At 46.1% G+C, this 25,342-nt stretch overlaps 1 protein-coding gene across 1 annotated transcript in view; it reads right to left on the minus strand.

Annotated features, from left to right (window-relative positions):
* LOC124619602 overlaps window positions 1-25,342 on the minus strand; it is a 1,257,865-nt gene that overhangs the window by 698,981 nt on the left and 533,542 nt on the right. The window contains exon 2 of the mRNA XM_047146104.1: window positions 1,307-1,436. Coding sequence (XP_047002060.1) covers window positions 1,307-1,436 — 130 coding nt within the window. The remainder of the gene's footprint in view (window positions 1-1,306; window positions 1,437-25,342) is intronic.

Consider the following 25,342-nt stretch of genomic DNA (forward strand, 5'->3'; position numbering starts at 1 on the left):
GAGCATCGCGCGAAGCCACGTTTTCCACGACGTCATTTCTTCATATGAGTCTCACTAGGAAAAGAAACGCCGTTAACATTGCTAAATATTTCACGCGTTGGCGGTAATGTCGCGGCAAACCACTCATAAAATTGTCGCTTGCGAATCAAGCCACTCTAGAAGGAATTCATTGAAAAAAATTTTTTCTTTCATTTTTTTTTTACTTCATTCACCAGAAGTACACTTGAGAGGATAACGTTTTTCAGTGTATACTGGAAAACATTAGTGTTGTAATCTTCTACTGATATGGGTAGATAAATGAAAAACAAAAAGAAAAAATAGTAATCGGGTTTCGAACACGTAAAAGTGTGAAGCTACGGTAGAACAGTTTTGTCGCTAAAAGGAACGTGAAGTACCTCGAAAACTTTGAATGTCGCTTTTTCAGAAACGGTCAAATATCTACGGGTAAGCCGAGACAAGTGTTCGATTGTTTTGAATCCCCTTTCACAGACCGAAGTTTCTGCGAAATCGGGATATGGCATTTTCCGCTTTCTCTTCGTGGGTAGAGAGCGCATTTCCGCGATTTCCACAATGTGAAACTGTGGCCTTTTGGGTGTACTGATGCATTCGGATAGTACTTCAGTTGTAGTTTTTGGAACCTTATATTCGGTCGGCGGAAGCCCAATGACCCGAGACCTGAGCGGGAGGCCAGTGTCAGTTATCAGCTTGAGGCGGTCATAGTGAAAAGAACGACTTAGCGGAGAATGATAACTAAAGCGTTTGATCTAATATGACGATTTGACTTTCATAGCACTGAACTGTTCTCTTCTGAGTATCAAGATCGTTGTAGCTGAACACCAGGATTGTACTAAGTGTTTTTTTACTTTTATCCTATTGTTTAGAAGTCAGACGTGTGGAGTTTTCTAAGCAGCGATCGAATTAAAGAGCTCAAATGGGCTGAATATGAGTCTTAAATAGTTAATAGCTTCTCTCGAGTCAAAGCGAATCTGGCGGCTCTTCTAAAACATTTTCGCAGCTTTAGGAATGTAACAATTTATTCCCTTCTGCTGTATTTTCATACACCTATTTCTTTTGTTACATCACATTACGAACTCCCGTGCGCTCGCTTGGAGCACGTAGAGGTCGCTCTGTGGGCGCTTCTTTCCTCGACGAGGACAGGAACCCTCCACCGATGCGGCGAAGGCCATTAAGTCTGCAGAGGCCAGCCGTTCACTTGTTCAGATAACACCACACGTAGTCGGAAGATTCCGTCGCTACGGCTGTACCGGTGTACAGGTTGAGATAAGTGCAGTAAAGTGGTACTCACTCTCTTTGTTCCTGAAGGTGATGTTGATGCGGGAGTCGGGCCGGGATTTGCGGTACGTCTCGATGGCCTTCCGGCTGCCCAGCGTGTTCCACTTGTGCTCGCTGTACGACGACGTGGGGTAGCCGCCGCCCTGCAAACACAGATCCGTCCATCACTGGGTAGGTCTAGCACAACGGCAACAAGACATCGAGGTAATAAGCACAAGAGTGTACGACACTGCGAAAAATAGTCATTTCGTATATGGATGCTAGAAATATTTGTCGCTACTTCGCTTTCGACATTTTGTCATCGTCAAACATTCTCAAATCAATCGACAAATAAAATGTGCTGGAGTTAAAAATAAAGTTACGACACTTCGCTGCTGAAAACATAAGGATACGTATGCGGGGTGTTAAAAATGGTTCAAATAGCTCTGAGCACTATGGGACTTAACATCTGATGTCATCAGTCCCCTAGAACTTATAACTACTTAAACCTAACTAACCTAAGGACATCACACACATCCATGCCCGAGGCAGGATTCGAACCTGCGACCGTAGTGGTCGCGCGGTTCCAGACTGAAGCGCCTAGAACCGCTCGGCCACTCCGGCCGACTGCAGGGTGTTGAAGTCCACTGTACAAACATGTTAGAACATAATCCCCTGCAGTTTGAATCCAAGTACGTGTGGTCGTATAAGTATGAAGGCTCGTCTCCACAACACGTCAGCCAGCCGCGGTAGCCGAGCGGTTGTAGGCGCTTCAGTCCGAAACTGAGCGACTGCTACGGTCGCAGTTTCGAATCCTGCCTCGGGCATGGATGTGTGTGATGTCCTTAGGTTAGTTAGGTTTAAGTAGTTCTAAGTTCTAGGGGACTGATGACCTCAGATGTTAAGTCCCATAGTGCTCAGAGCCAATTGAACCACAACACGTCAACACGAGCCTTCTGCTAAACACAATAACAGCTATCAGCGTGCGCAGCAACTACACCCGCAATGTACACCGAAATGAATCGCTTGTGTAGCCAACGTGGCCGTTGGATTACAATAGTCGTAAATTGACAAGGATGTAAACACACACAAACACACACACACACACACACACACACACACACACACACAGAGAGAGAGAGAGACAGAGAGAGAGAGAGAGAGAAAAGCTATTAGTAAGCGAAGTCAATATCACAAGGTTTGTAAGACGTGTACTCACAACAGACGAATGTTATTAACGTATACTTAGTAATGTTCTGAACATGGCTGTGATCAGCAACTGTAATCAATTATAGTGTCACAAATGTAAAGCCTATAACATAGGCCAAACAGGTCGTGCTTTCTCTGCTAGATACAAGGAGCATCTTTTAGGGAAAAATGGTTCTAACATTCATAACTACACCTTTGCCGACCACCTGTTGATCACAAGCCACAAACCTTCTTTTGTGTTAGCAGAAGAGCCAACATCGCGTTATGAGTGGAGGCCGAAATGCACGCGTTTTAGCTCAGGCAGGTTGGCGTGAGGATGGAAGAACTATACTGACGTCAGGTCTGGAACACGACAAGGAATGATAATTCAGAAAGCGGACGGAATTAGTTTGATACTTAACTTTAATCCATTAATGTTGAACGTCGCTCTTGACGGTACATGATTGACAATATTATCTGTTCAGAATACATTCTGGAAGATAGTACTTATAGTAACTGAATATGGCGCCTTGCTAGGTCGTAGCAAATGACGTAGCTGAAGGCTATGCTAAACGGTCGTCTCTGCAATTGAGAGCGTCTGTAGACAGTGAACCATCGCTAGGGAGTCTCTCTAGACCTGCCGTGTGGCGGCGCTCGGTCTGCAATCACTGATAGTGGCGACACGCGAGTCCGACGTATACTAACGGACCGCGGCCGATTTAAAGGCTACCACCTAGCAAGTGTGGTGTCTGGCGGTGACACCACACCTTCACAATTCATTCATAGGAATTTTGCACTGTGAAAGAAAAGGTTTTAGACTAAACATTTTGGAAGAGTTACAGACCTTCAAACATCTTTCTCTGAAAGATGGCCTCATGTTAAATGGACAACTGCAGTCGCATAATAAAAATTTTTCAATAGCTTAAAGCCATTACTTAAAGATGTCTGATAGCTAATGTTGGTTATCCCCTTCCCTGTTAGACCCTGAAATACTGTTTTCCCCTCCCTTGCTTTTACGGTTTACATCTCGTGAATTTGTCAATCACTCTCATATTAATTTCGTATAGATGTTGTTAATTCTTTGTAAATTCTGCTACTAGATGGCGCCATCTGTATCGTGTTCACGTCCTCATTTGCTACGGCCAGCTCGCGCAGTCGCTGCTACTCACTCGTGTCCTATACCACTGTAGTGCCCTTAGTTTCATATTTATGTATTGGTTTAAAATTTTGACCATACCTGGTTGCTCTTCTCCTCTCCAACCCCCGCCCTCTGCCACACCTACACTGTTGTGTTCCCCCTATCCTCCATCTCTACACCCATCATCTCCTTTCCCAAAGTGGCTTCCGTCCCCCTCCCGGATGATGCCCTCTCTCCCTCCACTTATCCCTCCTTTCAACTCTGATCCTCACCCCCCTCCTTTGCTTTCTCCTTTTCCCGGGCTCCCTCTTCCCCTCCACCCTCCCCCCCTCCATCCTGTTTTTTCCTGCCCACCCTCTCTCCACCTCCCTTCTCCCCCTGAGTCCTTTTGCGTTTTCATTCCTCTGCCTTTCCCCATTCCCTCTCATGTCCACCCTGCTCCCCCCTTCTGAGTCCTCTCCCTTCGTTGTCGTCCCCACCCCGCCTTTCGTTTTTTTCCTCTCCTCCCCCCTTTTTCCTCCCCCTCCTCTGTCCAGGTCCCCACTCCCATCTGCCCTTGCCTGTGTAGCGTCATCTTCGTGCCGACCTTTTAGTGCAGTGTTCCTAGTGATTGTTAAGTGTTGTGCGTCTTTTCCGAAGTGTTGCGAACGGACATAATGCTGCCGCAGGGTGTGATTCTTTTATATCTCTTGCGAACATGATCCAGACTGTCGCCATGTTGTTTTTGTTTCTTTTTTTTTTTTAATTGACTGTCTATTTTTTCCCTGTCTGCTTCCTGTGTATTTTATCATCGCCCACCATTAGTTTTATGTTTTAACTTTCCACAATTTTCCGCCGTTTTACATTTTACATCACTGTTTTATCACCTATTTATATTGTTTCTTATCTTCTTATGTTCAAAAAATTCTGTAGGCTGAAGAGCGGCGTACTAAGCTACTGCCAGCCCGCCCCCCTTCGGGGGGAATCGAAATCCAATAAAGGAAAAAAAAAGCCCGAGAGGGAGGCACGAAGCCTGGGGGTTGGCGGTAGTGTCGCGACAAGAGGTGGTCACGAGGTCCGAGCGGCCGAAGCCACGAGCTGCGCAAGGAGGGCCTTCGCAGAGCGAAGATACCGGAGTACTTCACTGGGGTCAACGTCGACTACAAGCAGCAGGCCAACATCCCGTCGGTTGGTTGGCAACATTCGCGTCGGACGACCGCTAGTGGCCTGGGGGCCCTCTTCTACCTGGGTGTCATCGGCACTAGTTAGTAACCGCCGTGACGCACCGTGGATCCATGGAACTGCTTGCTGACAAAGGGGAGCAACATTCTATAACCCACGTGGTGATTTGTTTCATTGTCTACCTGCCCTCCTTATTATTTTCTAGTTTGTACCCGACCCTCAGAGCTTTACTCGGTCGGCTCTTTGGTCGTAAATATAGGCATTAGTATTGTACTAAGACACTAATTGTCGTTTCAAATTTGTCCCGCTATTATATTGCATTTCCCTTCTGGTTTGTACACGGCCGTTATTGTTATAATTAATCAGCTCTTGATAGTAAATACCGACGGAACAATTGTACTAAGGTACAGCTTGCCGTTAAACGAAAGAGGGACCTTGTGGTTAGATTCAGCTATTGACCGGTTCATTTCTTGATTGTAATTGTACTTCTCAGTCTTTAGTAATAATCTGAACAACCTGTTGTACTAAGCTGTTCGTTTCTGTGTTTGAAAGACAGCGTCATTATTGGTCTATTTTAGCTGGATCTTGTGTTTCCGCCGAGTGAGTTCTCTTGTAATAAGTGTTGACAAGTAATGTTCTAAGACGTTCCTTGAGAGCGGTCTTGATAACTGACAATCAGGTTATCTTTGAAAATATTAACAGCCAACTGTCAACAGGGCTTTAGTCAAAGTGAAATTGTCAGAAGGGAAGGGTTGGGATCCAGTCGCACCTTGGTTGCCGATTGAAATTAAGAGGTTGGTTGCTTTGAAGTAAGCCTTATCATTGTCATATTTTTTGCGTTGATAAACGCCTTGGATGGATACCTCCGACTTATAAAAATTACAAAAGACTTGTGGGAGCAGTCATCAGCTCAGCTAAGAACAGCATTCCCCGGGGATTTAGAAAAGAATGCGTGCCGGGGTGGAATGAAGAGAGTGATCGCCTCTATAAACAGTTCCTAGACCATGGGGATAGGGAGATTGCAGATGACTTATTGTACAGTCTGGACGCTGCCAGGCGCTCTAAATGGATAGAGACTGTTGAGGAAATGGACTTCACAAAATCAAGCAGAAAGGCGTGGCCGCTACTTCGGAAGCTTGGTGGCAGTAGCAGGAGCCGGCCGCGGTGGCCGTGCGGTTCTGGCGCTGCAGTCCGGAACCGCGGGACTGCTAAGGTCGCAGGTTCGAATCCTGCCTCGGGCATGGGTGTGTGTGATGTCCTTAGGTTAGTTAGATTTAAGTAGTTCTAAGTTCTAGGGGACTTATGACCTAAGATGTTGAGTCCCATAGTGCTCAGAGCCATTTTTTGGCAGTAGCAGGAACCAACGACCAACCAGCTCTATTTCTCCAAACACAGTTGCGGCGCTCATCAGTGAAACCTCTAGAGCTCCAGGGGATCGAGCTCATACCATAAAAGTTAAAAAGGAACTTAAAAAGTTGAAATCTTTAGTGGGAAACAATCACTACACTCGCAGCCCTTCTCAATCGAAGAGATAACACTGGCTCTGAGAGACATCAAGCTACGGAAAGCTCCAGGTTTTGATGGAATTCATCCAGAGTTTCCGATTCACTGCGGTAAATTTGCAAAATTTTGGCTTGCACAGTTCTTCTCCAGCATGATGGAAGCTGGAAGAATACCAAATACCCTTAAGAAAGCAAAAATCATAGCGATACTGAAACCAGGTAAACCGAATGACCAACCAAACAGCTACCGCCCAATTGCCCTTCTCAGCATGATCTACAAACTTCTGGAGAGACTTACATGTAACAGAATAAGTCCAGATATCCTAAAGTGTATCCCTGTGGAACAAGCAGGCTTCCGGCCAAACAGGAGCTGCACAGATCAAGTCCTCTCAATAACTTCCTACATCGAGGCAGGCTTCCAAAGACAAGAAAAAACATCCGAGGTATTTATAGACCTGACAGCGGCTTATGACACTGTATGGAGGCAAGGCCTGATTTACAAACTACTCCGCATCGTGCCATGTTTGAAAATAGCTAACCTTACCAACGAGATGCTCTGCAACAGAGCATTCCAGGTGATACTTGGAAAGTATAGGAGCAAAACAATGAAGCTCAATAATGGCTTGCCCCAAGGATCAGTCCTGGCACCGCTACTTTCCAGCATGTATATAGCCGATATGCGTAATACTAAATCTGAAAAGTTTGGATATGCAGATGACTGGGCCATAGCTACACAACATAGAGATATGGAGCATACTGAGACTGTCCTGACAAGCGACTTGTCCTTGCTGGGAACGTACTTTCGTGAATGGAGACTACAACCTAGTCCAACTAAAACTGAGGCTATCTGTTTCCAACTGAATAATAAATTGGCTAACAGACGCCTTAAGACATATTTTGATATAACAATATTCTGCCTTATAATAAAAATCCAAAATACCTGGGAGTGACATTAGATAGAACCCTGAGCTACAAACAACACCTCATCAACACTGCTGCAAAAATCCGTACTAGGAATAATATCATTCAGAAACTATGTGGTACCAGCTGGGGCTCCTCCGCCTCTACCTTGCGATGCTCTGCTTTGGGACTTGTCTACTCTGCGGCAGAGTACTGTTCCCCTGTTTGGCTAAAGAGCGCTCACACCAAGATGGTGGACACAGTACTGAACCAAACTATGAGGATTATTTCAGGTACAATAAAATCAACCCCCATTCAATGGCTGCCTGTACTGAGCCACATACCGCCACCTCACTTACGTCTTGTATTTAAAAAAATACAAGACAACCCGCAACTTCCGATTCACGCTTTGAGCAATGGCATTGACAGAGATAGATTGCGCTCTAGACATCCACCTCTTATAAGGGCCAAAGACCTGGAGGAAAATGGTTTCTGTCTTGAAGAACGCTGGAAAGTGGAATGGGAAGAGTCAGCACCACCACAGGTAAACACCTTACTGAAACCGTCGAACAGACCTCCAGGCTTTGGCTTACCACGTAAAACCTGGACCATCCTCAACAGGATCAGGACGGGCCGCGGTCGTTGTGCGGACTCCCTACACAAATGGGGAAGAGCACCATCCCCAAAGTGCGACTGCGACGCTGAGAAGCAGACGATCCGGCACATCATTGCAGAGTGCCCTCTGAGAGCCTGCTCAGGTCAAACAGCGGACTTCCTGGATGCGACTCAAAGTGCAGTTCAATACATTAAAAACCTACATGTTAATTTGTATATATATATGTTGTTCATGACATAACTGTATTTAATTCTTTATGTCTTGTTTTTAGTGCCAAAGTTATAAAGTTATTGTTGCAGCTTATTTCTCTATAAACGTGATTTGTACTTGCCATACGCTAAATAAATAAATAAATGTTTGCTAATCGTTAACCTCTAAGCACAGGTGCGCACCTTAACCTCGGACCTTTCGACATACAGCTTTCAAATTAAAAGTTACGTCATCTGTTTTGAGTAATTGAACCACTCTTGTCATCAATGGTGCTTACGTAGTTTTCATGTGTTGCAGAAGTGCATTTAATAAGACAGACTGTGTCCAGCGCGTTAGTTAATACCGCTGTTTCACCAGATAACGGGCGGGCTACAGGTCCGGCTGTCTTGCAATCACTGCCATATCATCTGCTGTTTTACAATACAGCACTTCCGATTTATTTTGCAAAGATTAAAAACTTATTCAACTTAAGGTTTAAGGTCCAAATAATTTTGAAAATTTTTTCATTTTATTTAAGACAATTTTATGGTTAAATGCTTCGTTTGTTTGTAAAACAGAGTTTATATGTTGTTAAATAAACAGGTTGTGTGAAAAGAAAGTTATATTGATGGGTCCTCCCTTCCACGTTTTCATTAATTCCAGTAAGTAAATATGCAAGATGTGTACTAATGTGAACACATCTTGGAAGATTTACAAGTAGGTGCAGCTTAGCGAACAAGTGTAACGTGGCCAGAAATACTTGCCAACACCAACAATGCATAAATTCCAGTTTTATCTAAAACCAAAATAAAACGTATTGCGCAAGCAGCCTAAGAGTATGCTATTTCTGTGGTCAGTTTGTTCGTTCAAGATGTGTTCTAACAGATCTTCAAATTCATAATAAATTTCTAGCTCCTTTAAGTAATCAAACACTCTACTCTTCCAGATTCGAGTAAGAATTTCTAAGTTTTCGATGTTTCTTAATCTGATAGTTCCATATCAAAGATTTGCAGGTGTTAATATGTGTTTTGTAAATCTAATGACAAAACTTGTAATTGTTTGTCCTATAGAAAAATGTTACGTTCTCCTCCGCTGATTTTATAAACCCGTGAATGGGTGTGTGATTCGGCGTGTTGGATTCTGTATCGTTTGGTTGTATAGACCTTTTAGCTGAGTAGTTTCGAGAGGTTAAGCTAGCCCATTATTTACATTGTTTGATACCATGACATTATATTAAAGGAATTAGATACAGGTAGCTGCAACCACTCATTCAACAAAATATAATAAATTTTCACTAACGGAATTTCATTCGTCCTCAGATCAGGTATGCAGAAATTTATACAGGCATTTATAGCACATGATACCCTTAACAGGAAAATGTGCTGCTGAAGCCGTAAAACCTGGACTAAGGACCAAGTGAAGAAAGTCATTTGATCGTTTGAATCTTGTTTCACACTGCTTCTAGTTTCTCGACGAGTTTACGTCGCAAGAGTGAAACATGACGGGCGTTCGGTAATGATTCGGGCAGCCATATCGTGGTATTCTATGGGCCCCATGGGTAATCTACGAGGTCACACTACTACCAAAGAGTATGTGGCCATTTTTGCTGCTCATCTCCAACCTATGGTACAGTGTTTATTCCCAAAAGGTGACGCTGTACCCCGAGACGACAGTACCCTAGCTCAGAGTTCGCATCGTCCAGGATTGGTTTTGTGAGCATCATGATGAATTGTCGCATTCCCGCCCCCCCCCCCCCCCGCCCCTGGCCACCATGGTTACCCATCTCAGTAGTGTCGATACATTGTGATCTGTTTTGGTAAGAAGAGTGCTGATCGCTGTCCTCCTACATTGTAATTATCTACATTGTCATTACCTGAATTTGTCACTATTTTACATGAAGAATGGTATAAGATTCACTGAGAAACGATGCAGGACCTGTATTTACCTGTTGCAAGATGACTGAAGCTGTTTTGAAGGCTAATGGTTTTCGTACGCTGTATTAGGCTTGGTAATATGTTGTGTCTTTCATGTTTGCATGTTGTTGTCCAACCTCTGAATTTTGGCAATGCATTCATGGGAATAACATAAATATTTCACACAAATATGCAAGATTTCGTTGGAAACATGTACTACAGAGAATAAATCTACGTAGTCGCTAAGTTCGATCGTTTTACCGCTACGTACCTAGGTTACCATGGTTGTCAAATGGCTCTGAGCACTATGGGACTTAATATCTATGGTCATCAGTCCCCTAGAACTTAGATCTACTTAAACCTAACTAACCTAAGGACAGCACACAACACCCAGTCATCACGAGGCAGAGAAAATCCCTGACCCCGCCGGGAATCGAACCCGGGAACCCGGGCGTGGGAAGCGAGTACGCTACTGCACGACCACGAGCTGCGGACACCATGGTTGTCGCTAGTGTCACAAGTTTATGGAATAGAGTGCTGCGTCGTTCTTTCTATTGTCAACCGATTTGCGTCGTGAAGTTTTTTAGAAATAAGTCAGATTTGGTACATGCCTGGAGCAAAGATGTCCGCGTATGAAGTCTAATAACGAGACTTTTTTGTAATATTGTACACTAATTCCATACCTCTATGCGGTGTCTGTTGCAACGAACACGAATACTTTATTGATGGTGAGCTGTTTGTCGATGGAGATTTAAGCTCGACTGCTTCCTTTTAGTTACACGAGAAGGTCGTATTCATATGTAATGTGCTGCTTAGTCTTTTCTTGTTTCCCACTATCTTCCTAGTGCTGTATAGTTTACTTTCCTATTCTATTCGGCAGAATCATGACAGTTGTTGTAACGAACAGATCGGATCAGGCACGCATGCAAATGTACCTCCAGTGGGATTCGACCTTTACCCCGAGTTGTAATCCGGGGAATTTTGCTTTGCTCTGTTTCAGTTTGTTTTTATACTCATCTAAGGAAGGAGCACATTTAGTGTAGTACCACTGTCTTTACTTTCATCTTTCTTATCAGTCACATAGTCATTTTTACCACGTAGTGCGTGTAGCTAAGGAAATCGTAGGCGAACGGATCTATACACAGTCTGCACAACACGTACAAGTTACAGATGTAGTTTCATGTGTTATAAGCGTGAAAGTAAGCCATAAAGTATTTGGTAAAATTCTTACAAATAAATCTGATTTACTTTGCAACTTACTGAAAGATTAAGCAAATATGACTGTCAAATCGGCACACGGTTCCCAGCTAGTGCAGCTCTTAACACGTGCGCTAACCAAGCACTGTGAACGACCTGTTCGAAAGCTTCAACTTTACTGTACTATTCTCTTGTTCATCCGAATTCCATACAAGCGAGTAAATTGTCACTCCCGGGATTCAGGCTATGGTGCTGGTGAAAGACTTAAAACAGTGTGTGTGCTCACTCTTGGGGACTAATGACCTCAGCAGTTGAGTCCCATAGTGCTCAGAGCCATTTGCTCACTCTTGAATTAATCTTCCCTCTGAGTAAGTGTAGCCATTGAATAGCGATATCAGAATTTAATCGTTCATTTGAGCAGTATACATATTATGAAGACAAGAAGAGCAAAATTAGTGAAGTAACAAAGTTAGATTCACAATGGAATACAAGGACGTACCCTCTACACAAGCCCTTTCTGGGAGAAGAAACAGCTGTAACTGGCGCTAAGGCCACCGAACCCACTCCTGTCGTAAAACCAGTCTTAGAATAACTCCTCATAATAGTGTGGCCTGTTTATATACTCTACTTGCTTATTTACGGGGCTGTGCAATGTATTCTGTACCACCAAATGGTAAACAAACTGTACCTCGGTATCTTTCTCGTTTCATCATGGCTGGATCCATTTCTTTATCTCATTCATTTATTATTCTGCTGGAGCGATACGGACCAAATACTCTCTCCTACATCTGACAATTCTACATGGTTTGTATTTATATCCATTACGATAAGCATAAATTACACCCAGTGTATAACATTAGAAAACACTAATTACTACATCCCAGAATGAGGAAAAACTAAGCATAGTTTACAGTCCTTCATGAGCACAACAGTGCAGACACGCTACATGTATTTAGTTGTAAACAGCGAGCGCTAGCAGGAATGAACACGAGAAGATGTAGTAAAGAGAGAGAAAGAGGCATGTGATGAAACACAATACTGCACTGAAAACTCGAAGAAACTGGTATACCCGCCTAATATCATGTAGGGTTCACGCTAGCACGCGAAATTGCCGCAACACGACGTGGCATGGACTCTATTAATGTCTGAAGTAGTGCTGGAGGGAACTGACACCATGAATCCTGTAGGTCTGTCCATAAATCCGTGAGAGTACGAGGGGGTGGAAATCTCTTCTGAACGGCATGTTGCATTGCATCCCAGATGTGCTCAATAATGTTCATGTCTGGGTAGTTTGGTGGCCAGCGGAAGTGTGTAAATTCAGAATAGTGTTCCTGGAGCCACTCTGTAGCAATTCTGGGCGTGTCGGGTGCTGGGATTGCGCAAGTCAGTCGGAATGCACAATGGACGTGAATGGATTCAGGTCATGATGCTTATATACGTGTCACCCGTCAGTCGCATCTAGACGTATCAGGGGTCCCATATCACTCCAACTGCACACGCCTCACACCATTACAGAACCTCCACCAGCTTGAACCGTCCCCTGCTGACACGCAGGGTCCATGGATTCATGAGGTTGGGTCCATGCCCGTACACGTCCAACCGCTCGGTACGATTTGAAACGAGACTCCTCTGACCAGGCGACATGTTTCCAGTTATCAACAGTCCAATGTCGGTGTTGACGAGCCCAGGCGAGGTGTAAAACTTTGTGTCGTGCAGCATCAAGGGTACACGAGTGCTCTGAAAGCACATATCGATGATGTTTCGTTGAATTTGTTCTCACGTTAACATTTGTTGATGGCCCAGCATTGAAATCTGCAGCAGTTTGCCGAAGCATTGCATTTCTGTCACGTTGAACGAATCTCTTCAGTCGTCGTTAGTCCCATTTCTTGCAGGATATTTTTCCAGCAGCAGCGATGTCGGAGATTTGATGTTTTACCGGATTCATGATATTATCAGTACACTCGTGAAATGGTCGCACGGGAAAATCCCCACTTCATTATTACCTCGGAGATGCTGTGTCCAATCGCTCGTTCGCCGACTATAGCACCACATTCAGACTCACTTAAATCTTGATAACCTGCCATTGTAGCAGCAGTAACCGATATAACAACTGCGGCAGACACTAGTTATCTTAGCTGGGTGGTGTGGCCGAGCGGTTCTAGGTGCTTCAGTCTGAAACCACGCGACCGCTGCGGTCGCAGGTTCAAATCCTACCTAGGGCATGAATGTGTGTGATGTTTCTAGGTTAGTTCGGTTTAAGTAGTTCTAAGTTCTAGGGGATTGATGGCCTCAGATGTTAAGTCCCATAGAGCTCAGAGCCAATTGAACCATTTGAATTTGTCGTCCTATATAAACGTTGCCGACCGCAGCTCCGTATTCTGCCTGATAGCATATCTGTGTATTTGAATACTCTTGCCTATACCAGTTTCCTTGGCGCTTCAGTGTACGAAAGAAACTGATGTCATTGGTTCAGAAATGAAAAGAGCAAGAAGTGGGAGAAGATGGGAGCATTTGCTTTATTGTTTGACAGTGGGCGAAACTGGCCATAAGCGTTAATTTCTGGACAACCTTTATGAGTGTGACATCAGGAAGCGTTTCACCTCTTCGTTCAAAGAGACGGGGCGTTTAGCTGGACGTAGAGTGCAGGGGAGCTTGTTTACAATGGCCGACGGCAGGAACAGGGAAAGAGTGAGTGAATGTTTCCCGGTTTATGAATTGTCACTGCTACCGTACTAGACCTTATGTTTCAATTACCCCGAGGCGACAGGTATTTAATTTCTGACGCAAGCTATCTGGTTCCTTGTGCACTAAGGAGTCGATGAAGAAAATATAGCATGTTTTAGTCACGTAGCTTGTCTGGTCGCAACCATCCTAACTGGGCGTACAAAGTCGTATGTTGCAGGTGTTACTCTCATAAGCGTTCGTTGATAGTTATAACCGTCTAGTGTTCTCGCTATTTGTGCAGTGTTGTGTTACATCGCAACAGTGGAGGTTCAATAGACGGGTGATTTACACAAGGGTGCGTTTCACATCCCGTGGAAATAAGCTCCGAAACTTTTTGAGGGCGTGGTGGACGGCTGAATTTTTTCACGTGGTAACAGCAGCACGAACCGAGATGAGCAGAGGCAATCGCTCGCCAAATTCAGAACTTACTAAAATTTTTTACGATATTTTGGCATTTTGTTCAAAACGGTTCAGATGGCTCTGAGAACTACGGGACTTAACATCTGAGGTCATCAGTCTCCTAGAATTAGAACTACTTAAACCTAACTAACCTAAGGACATCACGCACTTCCATGCTCGAGGCAGGATTCGATCCTGCGACCGTAACGGGCGCGCGGTTCCATACTGAAGCGCCTAGAACCACTCAGCCACACCGGCCGGCGGCATTTTGTTAAGTCCCAAGTTTTTCAAACATCGTACCACTGCAGACAGATCATCTTTCATGAGGACGATAGCAGTACTGCGTCATACTGGAGATGATCGATATAGGAATGATATTTGCAGGAGGACAGAACCGATCAGATATCATTAACATACACTAGCTGTCAAAAAAGTTAAGTAGTACCCTGAAGACACGGTCGGATGTCAATGTTCACTCATGTTCAGAAGAAAACAGAACACCTTGAACGACTAGATATAGGACGTTCGTATTCGCAGGACGTGTACATTAGTATGTTCTGCATAAATGATTAGCACCTGAACCAGGTCGGCCCGCTGGTTCCAGATCAACATCGATACCCCGGCGCAATACCGGTAAAATGTGCCTGCGCCTCTCGTTGTAGCTTTAAACATAATGTAATGGCTCACTGTGACATGAGCTTAATTGTAGGATGCCCCGCAGACCCATGAGCGAGCCGTACCGTCAAATAGGCGTGTTTGAAAGAGGGCGCATTATTGGCATGAGAGAATGTAATACACACATCCAGGAAACTGCAGCTTGGGTGGTACGAAGTGTTTCGGCAGTGCAACGGGTGTGGGTGTGTGCCGAATGGTCCACAGAAGGCCGTAGAACACGACGAGATGAGTCAGGTCGCACCACCCGGACCAACCCTGGAGAAGATCGACACCTCATCCGAATGGCATTGCAGGACAGCTCTGTGTCCTCATTGGCTGGCGCAAGAGCAGAGTAGAACATCGTACACCATCAGGTGTGGCAGTCCTTTGCCGTTTATTACGGCATGCCATTCGGATGAGGTGTCGATCTTCTCCAGGGTTGGTCCGGGTGGTGCGACCTATCTCGTCGTGTTCTACGGCCTTCTGTGGACCATTCGGCACACACCCACACCCGTTGCACTGCCGAAACACTTCGTCCCACCCAAGCTGCAGTTTCCCGGATGTGTGTATCACATTCTCTGATGCCAATAATGCGCCCTCTTTCGAACACGCCTATTTGACGGTACGGCTCGCTCATAGGTCTGCGGGGCATCCTACAATTAAGCTCATGTCACAGTGAGCCATTACATCATATTTAAAGCTAAAACGAGAGGCGCAGGCACATTTTACCGGTATTGCACCGCGATATCGATGTTGATCTGGAACCCACGGGCCGACCTGGTTCAGAATGCAGTCTCTGTTATGCCGTTGAACCTGACTGCGGCGAGCCAAAATGCGGCCATCATTTTCAAACAAACAGAACCTGGATTCATCCGAAAACACCATCTGATGTCATTCCTGTCCCCAGTAACATCGATCCATACACGGTTCCTGTCTAGCATGGCAGTCGTGGACTGTACGGCTGGTCCCGGCGGAGGTTCGACTGCTCCCTCGGGCGTGGGTGTGGGTGTTTGTCCTTAGGATAATTTAGGTTAAGTAGTGTGTAAGCTTAGAGACTGATGACCTTAGCAGTTAACCCATGGGTTAATGCGTGTCGTCCACTTCTCCGCCTTTTGCGAATGTGCACAAACATGTTAGACAAAAAAAATATTCAAATGTGTGTGAAATCTTATGGGACTTAACTGCTAACGTCATCAGTCCCTAAGCTTACACACTACTTAACCTAAATTATCCTAAAGACAAACACACACACACACACACACACACACACACACACACACACACACGCCCGAGCGAGGAGTTGAACCTCCGCCGGGACCAGCCGTACAGTCCATGACTGCCATGCTAGACAGGAACCGTGTATGGATCGATGTTACTGGGGACAGGAATGGCATCAGATGGTGTTTTCGGACGAATCCATTTTCTGTTTGTTTGAAAATGATGGCCGCATTTTGGCTCGCCGCAGACGGGGGGAGTGGCATAACAGAGATTGCATTCGCACAAGACATACAGCGCAAACTCGGGGCGTTGTGGAGTGCGGTGCTATTGGTTATAACCACAAATCACAGATGGTGCGTGTCCAGGGCACTGTGACCAGTGTTACGTACATGAATGACATCCTGCGGCCCATTGCCATATACTTTTTGCACAACATCCCAGACGCCATTTTTCAGCAAGACAATGCACGACCACATGTTGCTGCACGAACATGTGCCTTCTCGGTGTCACGGGACGTCAGCCTTTTTCCCTGGCACGCTAGATCACCAGACTTGTCGCCAATGGAAAACCTGTGGGGTGTGGGAAAAGGACGGGTTCAGCGCTGTGGCCCAGTGCCAACCACCACAGGTGAACTTTGGAACCAGGCAAATGCAGCAAGGACGGCTGTATCTCACGGCGCCATCACGACTTAAAAGCATCGAAGCCGTCAAGCATGGAACAAGTTATAAGGGCCCATGGCGGTCCCTGCGCCTACTAGGCAACATGCTGAACCGAGGTGACTCAAATGATAATCATTTCTGCAGAACGTACTAATGTACATGTCCTGTGGATGCGATCGTCCTACGTCTAGTCGTTCAAGCTGTTCTGTTTTTTTCTGAACATGAGTCTAACTTGCTGCAAGTACACACCATCGGTGGGTATGTACAGGGTGGCGCACAAAATGTGTTACCATTTTGTTTTTGAATATAAACTTTATTGTCAATACAATCTGAAAGGAACATATACTACAATGAAGAGCCGTCCATGGAGATTTGTTCTAACTCAGCACATTCTCAATATGTCCACCATTTCGTTTCCTAACTTCCCTCCAACGAACACTGAAGTTAATGACTACCCTACGGCACATGTCTTCCGTAATTTCTCTGCGAGCTTGAAGAATAAGTCTTCTGAGCTCCATTAAATCACGTGGACGTTTCGGGAAAATTTTTTCCATTAGGTACCCCCAAAGAAAAAAGTCACGTGGATTGAGGTCTGGACTATTGGGGGCCCAATTTTTTCCGTCATTGAAGCGACCTGGAAACCTGAGTGAAATGATCCGCATGTCGAAATGCTCGTGTAAAAAATCCAACACAGTGGTTGCAGTATGTGGCCTTGCTCCATCTTGCATGTTGAAGGGCAAGGCAGTAGCAAGAAGCTGTGGAATGAAGCTATTGCGAAGCATGCTCAAATAACGCTCGCTTTTCACTGTTTCTTCAAAGAAAAAGGGTCCAATAAGTCCATGACTGGAAATTGCTGCCCACGCTGTAATCCTCGGAGCATAATGTTGTCGTTCATGAAGCACTTGTGGGTTTTTAGTGGCCCAAAAGCGTACATTTTGTTTGTTAACCACACCTTTTAAACGAATATCCGCCTCGTCTGAAAACCAAATGTTGTTGAGAATCTCTTCCCTATCCTCCGCTCGCTGAGCAAACAGTAGTCTCTGCTGCTTGTGTTCTTCAGTGAGCTTCTGTGCACAGGTCATCTTGTGTGGGTACATATGGAGGTCACTTTTAAGAATGCGTTGAACGGAGCGTCTGGATATTCCCAGTTGCACTGCTGCCTTTCTACACGATTTCCCGGGACTTCTCTGTACAGCAACTCGTACCGCTTCAGTATTCTCCGGCGAACAAACAGGCTTAGGCCGAGGTCGCTTCGCTTCCAATCTGTTCCTTCCTGTACAAATTTATCGTAGAACCTGTGGATGGCGTTCTTGTAAGGGACCCATCGTGTGTTAAACTGTTGTCGAAAACCCCTCTGAGTCACAACAAGATTTTTCGTTTCATGAAAAAGTAACACAACTGCCGATCGTTGCTGTGTCGTCAGTCTTCCATTGTCAGCCATTGCTGCTTAGTAGTCTCCTAGCGGCAGTATCGTGAATTACACGTCATTTCGTAACTCATTTGTTTTTCCAAGCTCTGCTGGTACTGCTGTAGAGATCCCAGCGGGATATCCAATGTGCGTTGTAAATTGTGAAAGAAACAATTGGTACCACATTTCGTGCGCCGGTCTGTATATGATTAAGAGTTTGCAATTCTCTGTGATAGGCGAAACGTTTACCAGATTGCATTACTATTTTTCGTGTATATTATTGTTTCCAGGGGCGTGAACAGCGTCGCACGTTGAGTGATTTCTACGAAGGACCCGGAGATCCTGCGTACTTGAGACAAAGTTTGAAAAAGACACTGTTGTGGGTCTCCAATTGGCTCTCTTGTCCAATCGCGCATTATGCACATTTTTGGGTCACTCGGAACTGCGTGTACCAGCCAGACTCACTCGTCGTCAAATTTCGGTCTGACACGTCTGACCAGTCACTAGCGAGCACCGTGAAACTCTGCACCAAGCGCATGGTTCACACCTGCACCTGCCATTCGACAACAGTTAATGGACTCCCTGCCACTTTTTGTGTCATCTTGCACCACATATAGGAAAATGGCAGCAGTCAGACTAATGAATGGAATGGCTCTGAGCACTATGGGACTTAACATGTATGGTCATCAGTCCCATAGAACTTAGAACTACTTAAACCTAACTAACCTAAGGACATCACACAACACCCAGTCATCACGAGGCAGAGAACATCCCTGACCCCGCCGGGAATCGAACCCGGGAACCCGGGCGTGGGAAGCGAGAACGCTACCGCACGACCACGAGCTGCGGACAGTCAGACTAAGGGGTTACCGCCTTATGCGAAGGCCACTTCTTGTACCACAACACGAACAGCTGGTTCTGAAATGGTGGCGTGGCCAGGATGCGCGGACCACTGACGAATGGTGTCGCATTTTGTTCAGCGATGAAACGCGGCTCTGCGCTATTGTGGATGATAATCGTCTGCTCGTATGTTTCGGAGAGGCACACTTACGTTGCACCTGCAGCTTACGTATGGGGGAACAATCGGGTATGACTTCAGCTCACGACTATGACTGAGGGGACTCAGATAGCAGACGGTACGTCTCGGACATGCACCGCCCTGGTGCGATAATACCGCGGCGCCATTTTTCAGCTGGACAATGCTGGTCCACATATGGGATGTGTCTCTATGAACTGTCGGCGTGATGATCAGATACTCCTGTGGCCAGCAAGATCCCAGATCTAGGCCTGATAGAACATGAATGGTGGCATTTCGGACTCCAACCCTTTCCCAGCGCTTCTATCCAGGGTGTCAACGACTAGTTACAACAGTCATGATCCAGCTTGTCTCAGGAGATCATTCAACGGCTTTATAACACTCTTTCCTATCGAATCAGTGCGCGCATTCAGGTCAGAGGGGTTGGGGGAGAGAGGGCATCGTCACACTAATAAGAGGGCTCACACTGTCAAGTTCTTTGCAAATAGGACTCGATACTGTAATCCCTGAAGTGACGTCACAAACGCTCTAAATCTGTGAAGTTTTATTTCGTTTCCTCGTCCCATTCTGAGTGGCTCTCCTTTTTATCACGCTGTGAAGATATTGATGTTCCAAAATACAGTGTGGACTTCCCAAGAGATGTCCTGGCAACAAAACTGCGCAACATCTTTCTCTCCAGCTTGTATCTAGTAAACAGCTCCCAGATTCTAAATTCGCAATGTTGGTTATTTATTACCTCGAAGTGCTGTCCCATATTCGCCATTGAAAACAAATGAAAGCACAAAATTCTCCGTTGCTGCTCTCAAAAATCGTTGTCTTCATCAGGATACCAAATTCAACAAACAGGGAATAGGTAAAATAATGTGGACAACTGTACTTTTTTGGGAATAGTTTATTAACAACGGGCTGGACCCCCATTTGCCTGTAATGCAGCTGCGATTCTTCTTGGGATACTGGCATATAATGATTGTATAGCCTTCAGTGTAATTTTATGCTGCTCTTCGGTCAAATCTCTTCTAACTGCTGTAGTGACCAGAAGGCGGAAATCTGCTCCAGAGTCTGCGCTCCAATACGAACCACAAGGGATCGATAATGTTCAAGTCGGGTGACTCTGCTGGCAGGAAAGACGCTGCATTTCAGTTACATGCTCCTCACACCACGATTGTATTGTTCTGGATGTGTGATTGGGTGCATTATCGTTCTGAAATATGACATCGTTGTTATGGAACAACATTTGAATCATGGGGTGCACCTGAGCACCTAAAATATTCACATAACATTCGATTGCAACGCGGCCTTTGAGAGGAATGAAGGGAAAAGCACAATACCATGATATGGCTCCCCACACCATCACACTTCCACCTCCATGCTTGGCCAGTGGAATCAAGCAATAAGGATTGTAGACTTCTTTTGCTGTTCTCCAGACGTAAAGGCGATCAGATGTTGGAAATAACGAAAACGTTGACTCGTAGGAACATATGACGTGTTTCCACTGATCAGCAGTCCAGCATACCAGGATTCATGCTCCTGGCACCATGTTTTAAACTTCTTTGCGTCAATTGTCTTCAATAACGGTTTCGGTACAGCAGCTCGTCCATGAATATTTGCTTTATGAAGTCCTCGGCGGACAGTGTAGATAGATAAGGTATCTCGAAGATGCCTCTGAAGTCTGCAGCCACTTTAGCCGCCGTAGTTTTGTGTTGTTTTCACACAATCCGTGTTAGTCTACGACGATCTCTGTCATTTAAGTTCTGATTTGTGCCCACTATTACGTTTACATGACAATACCTTTCCATGTTTTGTGCAGGATGTCTTGACTGTTGAAACAGTTGCTCCTGAAACATTCAACAATTTTAATCATACAATATAGGCTTTCACGGCCGGTGTTGTCTTCAGTTGAAACTTCCGGGCTGAGAGACGGTGGCCGATGTATAAAATTTCCACCTGACGAATCGTCTCAGTCTCCGGGAGACTTCTTCTGAGGTCCTCCGGCCACGGCCTCTCAGCCCGAAAGTTTCAACTGAAGAAAATTCAACAATTTGTCTGTCTTGGTTACTGATGCTCCAACTAATCAGGACCCCACAATTTGCCCTCTTTGGAACTCCATTATGTCTTTCATTGCATGTCGACCTCGGGCTCTGAATGCAAATACGAAGTGATCACTACGCGTAAACAACCTGCACTGATACCTAGTCCGTACTGAACACGTACAGACCAGCGCCACACGTGCCCTACCTGCGTTGTTGACCGTAAAAAACAACCATCCTGTACTACCACTGTTCGCATTATTTTGCCTATTCCCTGTTTAACAGACTTCTTATTTTAATTAACCTACCTGGAAGCTGAGCACATTCATTGATAGTTACAATCGCAGCTGTTAGACTACAGAGTAATAGGGCAGACCCTTCGGCACCTGCGCGTCGCCAACAGTCTCGAGACCTATACAGGGTGTTAAAAAAGGTACGGCCAAACTTTCAGGAAACATTCCTCACACACAAAGAAAGAAAATGTGTTATGTGGACATGTGTGCGGAAACGCTTACTTTCCATGTTAGAGCTTATTTTATTACTTATCCTCAAATCACATTAATCATGGAATGGAAACACACAGCAACAGAACGTACCAGCGTGACTTCAAACACTCTGTTACAGGAAATGTTCAAAATGTCCTCCGTTAGCGAGGATACATGCATCCACCCTCCGTCGGATGGAATCCCTGATGCGCTGCTGAAGCCCTGGAGAATGGCGTATTGTATCACAGGCGTCCACAATACGAGCACGAAGAGTCTCTACATTTTGTACCGGGGTTGCGTAGACAAGAGCTTTCAAATGCCCCCATAAATGAATGTCAAGAGGGTTGAGGTCAGGAGAGCGTGGAGGCTATGGAATTGGTCCGCCTCTACCAATCCATCGGTAACCGAAACTGTTGATGAGAAGCGTACGAACACTTCGACTGAAATGTGCAGGAGCTCCATCGTGCATGAACCACATGCTGTGTCGTACTTGTAAAGGCACATGTTCTAGCAGCACAGGTAGACTATCCCATATGAAATCATGATAACGCGCTCCATTGAGCGTAGGTGGAAGAACATGGGGCCCAATCGAGACATCACCAACAATGCCTGCCCAAACGTTTACAGAAAATCTGCGTTGATGACGTGATTGCACAATTGCGTGCGGATTCTCGTCAGCCCACACATGTTGATCGTGAAAATTTACAATTTGATCACGTTGGAATGAAGCCTCATCCGTAAAGAGAACATTTCCACTGAAATGAGGATTGACACATTGTTGGATGAACCATTTGCAGAATTGTACCCGTGGAGGCCAATCAGTTGCTGATAGTGCCTGCACACGCTGTACATGGTACGGAAACAGCTGGTTCTCCCGTAGCACTCTCCATACAGTGACGTGGTCAACGTTACCTTGTACAGCAGCAACTTCTCTGACGCTGACATTAGGGTTATCGTCAACTGCACGAAGAATTGCCTCGTCCATTGCAGGTGTCCTCGTCGTTCTAGGTCTTCCCCAGTCGCGAGTCATAGCTGGAATCTTCCGTGCTCCCTAAGACGCCGACCAATTGCTTCGAACGTCTTCCTGTCGGGACACCTTCGCTCTGGAAATTTGTCTCGATACAAACGTACCGCGCCACGGCTATTGCCCCGTGCTAATCCATACATCAAATTGGCATCTGCCAACTCCGCATTTGTTAACATTGCACTGACTGCAAAACCACGTTCGTGATGAACACTAACCTGTTGATGCTACGTACTGATGTGCTTGATGCTAGTACGGTAGAGCAATGAGTCGCATGTCAACACAAGCACCGAAGTCAATATTACCTTCCTTCAGTTGGGCCAACTGGCGGTGAATCGAGGAAGTACAGTACATACTGACGAAACTAAAATGAGCTCTAACATGGAAAGTAAGCGTTTCCAGATACATGTCCACCTAACACCTTTTCTTTATTTGTGTGTGAGGAATGTTTCCTGAAAGTTTGGCCGTACCTTTTTGTAACACCCTGTAGTGGCGATGAACTCACACCTTGTGCGTCTGAGTTTGAGGATGATTTGTTGGGGGCGTGGCAGCTGGGGACAGGAAGAGGCCCTTATTGTGGTGCTGCGGAGGAGCTGCGGTGAGACGGGAGACAAATGCTCCCGCTTATGGCTACGCGTGGGGTCCGGCGCTGTTGCGGTCACGCGCGTGGCGAGGCGCGGCACTGACCGATAGCACGCGTCACGGCTGCGGTGCGTCCAGAATGCCTGCCGATGGCGGCAGCACGCTACCCGCCACACGCGTGGGCCGCTGATCCAGCGCCACATACCGCCTCTGCTGCCCGCGTCCCGGGCTGTAACTGCTACCTCGCACCTCGAGCTGTCAGAGGCCGAGCGAGGTGGCGAATACGTGAAGGCAATGGACTGGGCACGTGATCATCGTACCGGGAGAGATAAGTCCTAATCTCCACCACGATTTAATTATTATTTTCACATGGTACTTCAGCAGAGTGTGTAGATACACCGGTTCCCGTGAGATCACCGAAGCGCTGTCGGGAGTGGTCGGCACTTGGATGGGTGACCATCCACGCCGCCATGCGCTGCAGCCATTTTTCGGGTGCACTCAGTCTCGTGATGCCAACTGAGGAGCTACTCGACCGAATAGTAGCGGCTTCGGCCAAGAATACCATCACAACGACCGGGAGAGCAGTGTGCTGACCCCATGCCCCTCCTATCCGCATCCTCCTCTGAGGATGACACGGCGGTCGGGTGGTCCCGATGGGCCACTTGCGGCCTGTAGACTGAGTGTGTTTTTATTATTATTATTTCAGCAGAGTGTATGAGGTACTATCTCCGATAGCCGTTGCCAAAGTCACTAATCAGAATTGGCTACAGGACAAATGAAAGCCTGTAGAATCATATATAGCAAGTGGAAATATACACTGAAGAGCCAAAGTCACTGGTACACCTGTCTAATATCGTGTTGGGCCTCCGTGAGCACGCAGAAGTGCCGCAACACGATCTAGAATGGACTATGCCAATCTCTGAAGTAGTGATGGAGGGAAATGACACGACGAATCCTGCAGGGTTGCCCAGGGTTGGGGTGGCTGGAGATCTCTTCTGAACAGCACGTTGCAAGGCATCCCAGATACACTCAATAATGTTCATGACTGGGAACTTCGGTGGTCAGCGGAAGTGCTTAAACTCAGAAGAGTGTTCCAGTGTTCCTCGAGCCACTCTGTAGCAATTCTGGACGTGTGGGGTGCCGCACTGTCCTGCTGGAATTGCCCAAGTCCGTCGGAATGCACAGTGGACGTGAATGGATTCAGCTGATCAGACAGGATGCTTACGTACGTGTCACCTGTCGGAGTCCTATCTAGACGTATCAGGGGTCCCGTATCACTCCAACTGCACACGCCCCACACAATTACAGAGCCTCCACCAGCTTGAACATTCCTGCTGCTGACATGCAGGTTCCACGGATTCACGAGGTTGTGTCCATACCCGCAAACGTCCATTCGCCGCAAAAAATTTGAAAACGTGACTTGTCCGACCAGGTAACATGGTTTCAGTGATCAACAGACCAGTGTGCATTGACGGGCCCAGGACAGGCGTAAAGTTTTGTGTCATGCAGTCATCAAGGGTACACGAGTGGAACTTCGGCTTCGAAAGCTCATATCGATGATGTTTCGTTGAATGGCTCGCATGGTAACACTTGTTGATAGCCCAGCATTGAAATCTGCAGCAATTTGCGGAAGGGCTGCACTTCTGTCCTGTTCAACGATTCTCATCAGTCGTCTCGTCGTTGGTTCCGTTCCTGCAAGATCTTCTCCCTACCGCAGCGTTGTCGGAGATCTGATGTTTTATCGGGTTCCTGATATTCACGCCGGCCTCGGTGGCCGTGCGGTTCTAGGCGCTTCAGTCCGGAACCGTGGGACTGCTACGGTCGCAGGTTCGAATCCTGCCCCGGGCATGGATGTGTGTGATGTCCTTATGTTAGTTAGGTTTAAGTAGTTCTAAGTTCTAGGGGACTCATAACCTCAGAAGTTAAGTCCCATAGTGCTCAGAGCCATTTGAACCATTTGATATTCACGGTAGACTTGTGAAATGGCTGTATCTGAAAATCTCCACTTCATCACTACTTCGGAGATGCTGTGTCCCATCGCTCGTGCGCC

The sequence above is a fragment of the Schistocerca americana genome, chromosome 6 (assembly GCF_021461395.2).
Source record: "Schistocerca americana isolate TAMUIC-IGC-003095 chromosome 6, iqSchAmer2.1, whole genome shotgun sequence".
In the NCBI taxonomy this organism is placed as follows: domain Eukaryota; kingdom Metazoa; phylum Arthropoda; class Insecta; order Orthoptera; family Acrididae; genus Schistocerca; species Schistocerca americana.